Below are 10,419 nucleotides of genomic sequence, written 5' to 3'. Positions count from 1 at the left end.
CTAGTCACGCTGACCCACCACGTTGTACGGTAAGCAGACCATATAGCTATAACCGCCGCTGTCAACGGGCTTTATACACAGCCGTTGGGGAGGACACGCCCCCTCGTGTTCCCACCACTCACAGGGCAGAATGTGATTAGCTCCTCGCGGCTGTCAGTCACGCCCATCCACCGTTGCTTCCTGTGTGAGCCAGCGGACTCGGGTCTGTCTGCAGAGAGTCTCCGGTATGGGCAGCTGCCTCACTCTCCAACTTTTTACCGGAGATTTTACCACACTTACGTTCCATTTGACTCGGTTTATATCATCTGGAAATGGATTTCTGAACGGAATAACCCGAAAGTGAGTCCGACGTGAAGTAATTCGACCATTTGAATTCATTTTTGTTGTTTGAGTTGTTGAAAGGAAGAGAGGAGAAAATGCCAGTTGCAACTCTTCTGCCTTTTACCGCGACCCCGAATAGGAAGTCTGCCAGCCCGACCTCCTTCAGGTTGACAGAGAAATTTATCTTGTTATTAGTGTTTAGCGCTTTTATAACCCTGTGTTTCGGGGCCATTTTCTTTCTACCGGACTCGTCCAAGCTGCTTAGCGGAGTTTTCTTTCATTCCTCCGCGGTGGAGACCAACACCCGCACCGGTCCGGACAGCAGCGACCCGGGTTCGGCTGGAAATGACGAGAAGGTCCTGGCCAAAATCAGAAAAGACCACGAAAAAGCTCTGTTAGAGGCCAAGGATACTCTACAGAAACGGCCCGAAGAGATAAAACAAGACATAATAAATGAGAAGGAGAAAGTTGCAAAGGAGAGTCAAGGTGGGAAGGATGTCAATAATTTACCTTTCGTTGAGTATCACCGCCCCCCCGGGGCTACCGGACACGAACCCCTGGACTCCGAGACCAAGGACAGACGGGATAAAATCAAAGAGGTGAGGGTCTGTTGAGCGAGCACGGCTCGTGCTTTTCAGACACGCGTCATGCCGAACTCCGACAAAAAAACTCACGTTTTAAATTCACTTCCGCTTATGGCTGTTAATATTTATGGTGAAACACGACTGTAACTGCTTACATGAATCATTCAGATCTCATCTATAATTCGGCGAGCATATAACACACAAAGGAGCACTAGACGTGAACGAAATTTGAACTTTTACATAATGTTCGCTTGTTATCTCCAAAGTCTTGTACCTCGCTCGGGGGAGAAACGGTGGCAAATGAGCGTACACCAAGTCTAAAACTTGTTTTCACTGAATCGAAGATGATCATAGGAGATCACTGTGTGGCCGAAATGCGCACAACATCTAGTCGTGCTTATGTGAAGATCGTATGCCATGTTGTGTTATCTGTGTACACCTGCTAGTGAATTTCACACTAGGCTTTTTCAGCGGAATTCGGCATGACGTTGTTCTCTCTCCACGTAATTGAGCAGCAGTCAGTTCCTGGGATATAGGGAGGGATGCATGCGAGATCCACCGCCCCCCTCTGGGCTGCTATACCTGTCTTTCAAGTTTCCCATGTCGGGACAATAGAGGGCTGGGGCACAAGCAGCTCCGATCAGTTACCACAGTGGGAACACCGGGATCATGGCTGTGAAAGATTGAGCACACCTTGTAGCCTGTCACAGATCATATTTACAGTATGACCTAGATTCACAGTGTACCCCACACTAACCTGACAATTGGGTATTTTAATACATCCTGCTGATGAACACTTCATTTAAAAGCCCGGCTTATTATTATTAATTGTCACTAATTGGAGTCATAATTTAGCCTTATTCATTCTGCCATAGACTCCTGAATATGAGTTTAAATTCATTATCTTGTGTGCCTCCTGATTTCACACAATTCCACACAAAGGCAAACCATAGGCCTGTAGGCTGCAGCAAAAAAGAAAAGAAAAACCAAACCCAACAGGTAGCATGTCTGGCATTATTCTTGTGTTGTGTCACTGCACAGTGTGAAAAGCCCAGAGGTGATGTCTCAGCGGTGGTTTCAGGTGGCTGCTGATGGTGTTCAGCCACGCTGCTGCATCATCATCTGCGGTGCTAAAATCTCAGCTCTCTGAGGAAAAGACTTCCTCACTAAGAATGCGACATGGAGATGACTGTAGGCATCCTTTATTGTCCACAATGTGGAAATTTGTCACTAAAACATAAAACATGGAAAAGGCTCAAAGTACACATTCATAAAAAGTACCATGCCGGTCTACAAAATACACAATATAAGATAAAATGTAAAACTGCAGCGTCAGGAGTAGGCCTGCCTCCTCACATCCTACAGCACATTTTATTTATTACCTCTGACACAAAGGAAATGTTTTATAGATATTCCTGTTTTCCCTTGGTACATGAAAACATCCCCCGGAAGGCAACAGCTCAACTTCACTATGCATGGGTGAGAGGGGTCATAATAATTAGTACTTGTGTTGGCTTTACGCGATGAAAGTTAATTCATAATGAGTTGTTTTTGTGGCTTCCCAACGATCTTGGAGGCAGCTCATTCCTCCTTTCACAATTCAGGTTACCCTATCACGTGATCATTGAAGGATAAAATTCTTTCCTCTAGATTTTTGCACGCCGCTGCTAGCAAGTGGAGGCGTGATGATTTATAAAAATGTGTGGTAAGCTTTTTTTTTGAAACCGAGAGACTGCTGTCACTGTATTTAAAATCATCAACCATCTTCACCATTTGTCCAAAAATCCATATTAGCTGCATCAAATCTTTGCTGTAATACTGTAATATCTCAAGTGTTATTTTGAAAATGATCTTTCCCATGAGGCTTTTGGAGAGCAGTTGTCATAGATCTGCTCACTCAGGTGACCTGATTTCCATTTACTCGTTCAGACGGTTAAGTGGTGGATTCGCACAGAGGACGATTGAGTCATGTTCAATACTTACTCAATCAACTATCACAATGAATGATGCATTTGAATCCTTGAATACCCCAGTATCAATAATGCATTCATATTCAAGGATGACTTCATGCTTTCAGGAGAAAGTTACGCGTAAGAAGATTAGGAAAATCAATAATTAGTGACGACCAAACAGCTATTACAGTTCAGAAAATCTTATCAATTAACAGGAATGCAGCTCTCAAGACCCAAGAAAGACATGATTGAACTTTATCCCAATATTTACAAAAATTCCCTACACTGTCCTGTCTCATAGCATAATATTTTTATACAGTATATATCACTCAGGTTTCCTGTTGCACACACTGCTCTGAAACCTAAACAGATTATTGTGTGTATTTGGTAAGAAAGACACACTGTTAGAAATGCTGATGGGGCACGTTTCCAAACTTAGTTTATAGATAGTGTGCACCTTGCTAGCTAATTGTCAACACACAGGCTATATCATAGATCTATTCGTCATTGTATCGACGGTAGTAAACACAATCCCCGGTATAAGGACTTCAGCTGAAACACTGAGCCCTCTGTTTCACATTTAAAAAACTTTGACCGTAACTTAAATAGATCTACTTCTGACAGAGCTTAAGGGGGAATGAGATGCCATTATTTCTGTCTTTAATCTGAAATTGTAACAGTTTACGTTTACAGAGAAGTGCCCGGCAGAGCCGCTAAATCCCAAATTTCCTCCCTCCCAGCTCTCTGTTTATGTTCTGATATTTAACTCTGATCTTTGTGACTTTCCAAACAACAACAACAGTGAGCTGGGAGAAAAGCCGACAGAACATCGTCCCCGTTTTCCAAAGCAAGTGTTTTGAAGTGCAGTGGAAACATGGATTGTCTTGCTCCGGGCTATTTTTTAAAACGGTCAAATATTGAGTTAATTTAAATCTGTAAAAAGTACTGCTGGTGCTCGGGGCATCAAACCAAATCTTTCCACGAGTTGCACCGATGCTGCCTTTTGAAAAATTTAGTAGCTCCAGCAGCATCACTGATAGGTCAGTATATGTTTTCCTACAGTTTCTTTTCTCTTTGACTTCATCAGCTGATAATCTGTAGTCAAGATTCAAACATGCCAACTGATTTCTTGTCCAAGTGTCATCAACAGAATTCAGCAACCTAGGAGACACAGGAAGATCTTAGTTATATTGTTCTTTGAAAACAAAATATGTTATGTTGAATGCTTAAATGAGGGGACCAAGGTCTCTTAGAGGTCGATTAAGATGGCATCCCATGCATATATGCATTGTCATGTTGTGTAATTCACCTTTGCTGTCCTGCAGGCTCTTAAAAGAGTAGTCCTTTTTATGGTCAGGAATATTTGACGGTGTCAGAGTAACCATTTGCGTACTAACTATTGGCACCAGTCACCATTCATGTTTGACAGCTGTTTAGAAATTGAGGTCACAGAGGAAAGGCAAGATTCACCTACCGTAACTAGCTCCACATAAATCTGTGTTTGCTCAAAGTAAACCCACAGTGTTGCAGAAAGGGTCCATGGCAGTGCAATATTCTGTGTGTCAAGAAAACAAATGCAAATGTCTTATAAAACCTCCAACCTAATGAAGCAACTAATGAACCCATTTTATAACTTGGGGCAGAGTGTGGTGATTTGAACTATAAGAAAAACACACAAAAATAGTGTGGTTTCAGATCAACTCAGCATGATAGGGTGTGTCAGACATGATGAATTTACGGTGGAATCAGATTGCTTTTTGCTACTTAAATTATTCAAAAACAAAATGTGACATAAACTTAATACATAATAAATAGGTATCCGTACACACCGATTGAGAAACTTGTTTTTATACGGTAAAATTGAAAAATAGAGGTTATAAAAATGTTCCAGTGAAACCCAGGAAAGTGGCAAATTATTACAAATGATAGCCACTGATATATCATTTTGTGAATCAGCATGATCACACAATGCAAGCTTAATGGATTCCCCGTAGAATAACAGTGTAATTGTGATCAATTCTAAAATAAATATCTTCTCTGGCAAACCACATCATCATCCTGGCACTGAAGCACATTTGATATGAGAGGTTTAAATAAACGTTGCCTGCTGTGTCAACAGATCTTTTCCCTTAACATTCAAGACATCAGAAAAAAATCAACATGACAAAAGGAAAAAAACTGTTCAGCATAGAGTTAGGATAAATATTGCCCCAATAGGGTGGGTTATGATTGAACAGCAGCTTCAGTTTTGATACATGTCAGCATGTGTAAGTTAATTTTCCCATATCTGATCACGGTATACATGCCATCCAGTTGTTGTTGTTGTTGTGAGAAAACCTGGTGAAATATGCATGAAACCTGCAGCTATTTTCTGCTTCTGATAGAAGATACAGTAAGTGGACATGCTGATCTAGTACATTTTAGATCTTCGGTTTGTCTGCAGAGAAGACAGAACATACTGTTCTTGATTACAGATTACATTTTTTTATATTTATCATTGTCCCATCCCTAATCTTTGTGACACTGTGATCAGGTGATATCCATCTCAGGGTCTTATAAAAATGCTATTCTTGCTTTGAGCTCCTGAAAATACCTGGACAAAAATAGCATGTGCTTAATAACTAAAGGACTAATAGGCTGACATCATTTCCAGTCGTATGTGATTGGGCAAGGAAAAATACTGGTCAGATATTTTAAGCAGCATTTAGACATCGATGCATCTCAACAGCTTGAGGTTTTGTGACTTTTCTACGGACATTTTCTCTTTTGAAAATGTCGGCACTTTCTTTTGTGTAAAGTCCGTAACTGTTGACCATAAACAGACTCTTACATGACCCTTTGATATTTAATCTTTAACTTCTTAAATTATTTGAAGTGATGCCGGCTTCTTGCTCAACCCCGCCACCGGATGACCCAGTTATTCAGGAATCTGCCCCCCACACTGTTGTGGTCTCACTGGGTGAGTGTTGTGTTTTGATGGGCAGAGGACGGGCTGCAGGGGTCACGTTGTAAAAGATAAACGCCTTGTTGTGAGTGACCACCACAATCCCACAATCAGCTTAATCTGTTTGTCTGCTTCAAATCAAAGGCTCTCTGGAGAACCCCCGCTCTCTGCAGTCTGGGGCCGGGGTTTTCACCGTGCTCTCTGAGGACTGAGAGGCTTTCGGGGTAATAATGAAAGCCTCGGCTGACAAACACAAGGAAAATCAAGGTTGATAGAGTTGATCTTGGATTTGCTAGACCGCCTGCATTATTTGACACCGTATTTTCCTTTGTGGTTGTAGCAACGTGTTTCTTACAAGTTCGCAGTGCATTACATTTCAGGAATCTTACCATTTTATCATATATAGCAATATTATGATATATGGAGAAATGTTCAGGGAATTTGTAATTATGCAGGCATGATGTGGAATTTGTTCTTTGTATTCTTTTAACCAATTGCATTATAGAAATACATTGAAATGTGTGGTTTTATTTAGTCATTTTACCCACGCACTTTCCCCATTGAATCCTTGTTAGCAGTCAATTTGAATAGTTAAATGGGCGACCTTTATCCGTGACCCTCCACCTCACCAAGGTAAACAGCAGGTCAGACACTTAAACGGGCACCTCTTTACTGATTAAAAATCAATTTTACAATATTGATCCTAACAGAGGAGGAGAGTAAAATAGAATGTATATGAGCGAGAAACCAGCTGGTAATTGTCAGTCGTTTAGTCATATAATGCAGTGCTGTTCTGTGGTTTAGCAGTGTACTGTACTTATGAAACTATGGTAGCTGATTGGAGTTTCTTTGAACAGTGACAAGCAGAGATTACCGTGCAACAGAATACAAATCGTTCAAATACGTTCGGTAGACCTGTGTCACATTATTCACACTTTCTGTACCTTTTAGAACCGTAGAACCTAAATGGACATGTACCTAAACACTAGATCTGTTTTATGTTTCTACTGCAATTGTACTCTTAACTATAGGTGAGGTTATTACCTGATGGTAAGAGCCTTGGACAGCCAGGTGCTGAGAAACGAGCTGTATTTCCTCTTCACCCAAGATGCAGAGGAACATCTGCATCAATCATGGACTGCAGTGTTTCTAGCTCCTTTAGTATCAGATCCGTGTGCCAAGTACTTCAACAGAAGGGTAATGAAAAAAAAAAGGGAATGGAGTGCTTCTATTGGTACCGTCCAATAAAACTTTTGACTATGGATAAGCAACAATAACTAACAAACTGAACTGAACTGGACTGCTCGGTGGAAACAAAGCTTCAGTGTAAGTGTGGGGAACCTGCGGTATGTTTTGCTGACACTAATAGCAGTTGTAAACATCTATTGCACAGGTGATTGCCTTGCACTGTATACTAGGGACCCCCTGGAACTCCCTCAAGGATGCCAGGGGAAACCTGGAATTGCTCTGAAAAACACCGCTGAGGCTCCTGAGGCAGCATTTTAATATAACATATTCTAATTAATACACACAGACATACCTTTTTATGCTCAGAGCTGTCTGACTCATCATTATTTTTGCGTGTGTGTGATGCCTAAGTATGCAGATGAGATGCAAACGAGCATTTGACTAGCCATAAGGACGGTGCATTTGCAGCATTAACTCCTTTCGGCTCACCATCTTAAAGGACAATCGCTTAACAACCTGTCACCTCGGTCAGCACCTTGTCTCGTTTGAAATGAACAAACGCACTTTCAAAGAGGAAACTGTAAGCAATGACTTGTACACACACACACACACACACACACACACACACACACACACACACACACACACACACACACACACACACACACACACACACACACACACACTGTTCAGAGAGTGCAGATTAGAGGCTGTTCATTTGTTGGTTTCCCCTCACTGTCCAAAGCTGACTGTCGATGAAACATCAGCCTGCCCTCACTCCCCTTTCATGTCTACACGTTTGTCATTTCCCCCCTTCTTTTTGTCCTTTGTCCCTCTTGTCCTCTTCATACCCTCCTTGTTGTTACTTCTCTCCCTGTCTCTCCTGCGTTGCTGTCTTCAGGATACAGTTCAGTTATTTTTGCTCATTTCGACCAGGATTGTTATTCTGTTGTGCGTATATGTGTGGGTGCGTCTTTGCAAGCGTGTATGTGTTTCACCAAAAAAGCCATTTTGCCGCTTCGCCAACCTTTATGCCTTAAATTAAATTCCCTATTTCTGTCTCCCTCTGTCTTTTTCTCGGACTAAGTTGGCAGCCTCTAAGTCCTATTTCGGTATCAACCATTTAAACTAATTGACTCTGGTTCCCAGGTCCCACTTCTTTTCATTGAGTGGAAACCAGGTATGTGTGTGTGTGTGTGTGTGTGTGTGTGTGTGTGTGTGTGTGTGTGTGTGTGTGTGTGTGTGTGTGTGTGTGTGTGTGTGTGTGTGTGTGTGTGTGTGTGTGTGTGTGTGTGTGTGTGTGTGTGTGTGTGTGTGTGTGTGTGTGTGTGTGTGTGTGTGTGTGTGTGTGTGTGTGTGTGTGTGTGTGTGTGTGTGTGTGTGTGTGTGTGTGTGTGTGTGTGTGTGTGTGTGTGTGTGTGTGTGTGTGTGTGTGTGTGTGTGTGTGTGTGTGTGTGTGTGTGTGTGTGTGTGTGTGTGTGTGTGTGTGTGTGTGTGTGTGTGTGTGTGTGTGTGTGTGTGTGTGTGTGTGTGTGTGTGTGTGTGTGTCAGATAGAGTTACTGCTGGCCCCTTCAGGTGCTTTCTTTAATTGTCTAATGGCTATCATAGCTGTGACTGACGACCAGCACTGCTGCTTCCTGCACAGGTATATGTGTATAATGTACTGGTAAGTGCTAATGCAGACAGAGGACTCCTTTCAGTCTTCTGGCAATGGAAGCCCTTTCCAATGCTAATTTTAAGTAGAGTTATGTAGAGAAGTCATTAATAGCTGCATTTATGTGGAACCTTTTATTCCACTAATCTTAATAAGAGCCCAAGCAGAATGGAAATGGATACTGTAAACAGTTGAGCCACTTGGAAAGAAATGTAATTCTTTAAATATTTTTATAATCCATTAAAGGAGGACAATTCATCATGTAAACAATCCTCTGATTGCTCTTTATTCTTAAAATATCTATACTCTGCCTTTGCAAAATCAAAAAGAGTCACACATGTTTGTATGATGAAGTTTAACCCCTCTGCAGAGGAAAAGAGATACTGGTGTCTGGTTTATTTCTTCTTTTCTGAATCAACACAAACACAAAGTCAAAAAAGACAAATATTCTACTGCACTATACTGCAGTTTCAGTAAGTCTGTACTTTGACACCATTGGTTGGGGTGCATGCACAATATTATAGGGCTGGGTGATAATTCAATATGAGCATTTATCATCTCTTAATGGAATCATATTGTGATGAAAACGTATATTGAGATATCTTGATACACAATTATGTCATCTAAATTAATAATAACAAGCACATCTGATGGGAAAAATATTTTGAGTTCAATAAAATGAGAAAATACTCAGTATTTTTAAATTGTAAATTTAGACAGGAGTATCCAAAAATTGGCTTTACCATGTGTTATAAGCTCATTTTCTAGATGATATAATTCTATGTGCATGGGTGAAGAAAATGACTCGATCCACAGTCCATTTCAAATTTTGACAACAATGGCTTATTAATAATATTAGTGAAACTTTAATCAGGGTAAATATTTACTGTGAAAATGCCATTTCAATTAATTCATGGGAGAAGAGATCGAGAAAGGAAACTTTTGCAGTGAATATAAAGAACTGGAAATTACCCAGAGATTGTTGGCTACTATAATATATACAGGATGTCCACCGTCTTCTCTGTTAAGACAAATCATGCTGTACCTGAAGCCCGAGGCCAGGACGCTGGCTACGAGTATAATATCCAAGTAATGAATATTGTAATAGCATAATAAAGTCACTGTAAATATATAGTCCTAGTAGATAGCCCAAGGCGAGGCTTGAGATATTGAAAATGTATATGATATAGATTGTTACAGCACGGCTCTTAGAAAGCCAGTGTGGAAGGAATGAATGTACTCGTTCCAAGTCCTGGCTCTTTAGGAAGGAATATAGACTCCAGAGTGACCGATGGGGTCATTTTACATTCTCGCACTCAAACTGTCAGTGCACACATCCTCTTGTGTTTGTGTCTATGTGTGTGTCTTGTACCCTGTAGTACTTTTAGCCCTTATACTCAAGCCATGGCCAGGGGCAGGATCCAGCATCCCACACACACCACAGGCCCATGGACAGTATCCATCTCAGAGCTACATCTACTCTCCCAGCTCCTGCTCATGCATAGTCATTGAGCATTGATTTGGAAAAGCATGGAGAGAAATAAATTAGATGGATAGTTGTTACGATCACATTGTATTTGGGCTTTAAGTCAAGGAACGAGCATTGATGGGTGGGAAACTCTTCAAGCAAATACAGCGTCTATATAAACGTTACACCAACTGAACGACTCTTTTAGTTATCACGATAGTGAGTAAAGAAATCCCAGAAAGACACTGTGTTTACACTTTGGCAACATGTTTATAAAATCAAAGTTCACTTAAGGAATGTGATTTTC

General features: G+C 41.1%; 1 protein-coding gene across 1 annotated transcript in view; it reads left to right on the top strand.

The window, feature by feature from the left end:
- The first annotated feature begins 227 nt into the window (after positions 1-227).
- Positions 228-10,419, top strand: part of man1a1 (mannosidase, alpha, class 1A, member 1) — a 143,754-nt gene continuing 133,562 nt past the window's right edge. Inside the window, exon 1 of the mRNA XM_083934218.1 lies at positions 228-920. Within this exon, the coding sequence (XP_083790344.1) occupies positions 417-920 (504 nt within the window). The 5' untranslated portion in view covers positions 228-416. The remainder of the gene's footprint in view (positions 921-10,419) is intronic.

This window comes from Echiichthys vipera (genome assembly GCF_963691815.1).
Source record: "Echiichthys vipera genome assembly, chromosome: 19".
Taxonomy (NCBI): Eukaryota; Metazoa; Chordata; class Actinopteri; order Perciformes; family Trachinidae; genus Echiichthys; species Echiichthys vipera.
This window is presented reverse-complemented; position numbering and strand designations above follow the sequence as displayed.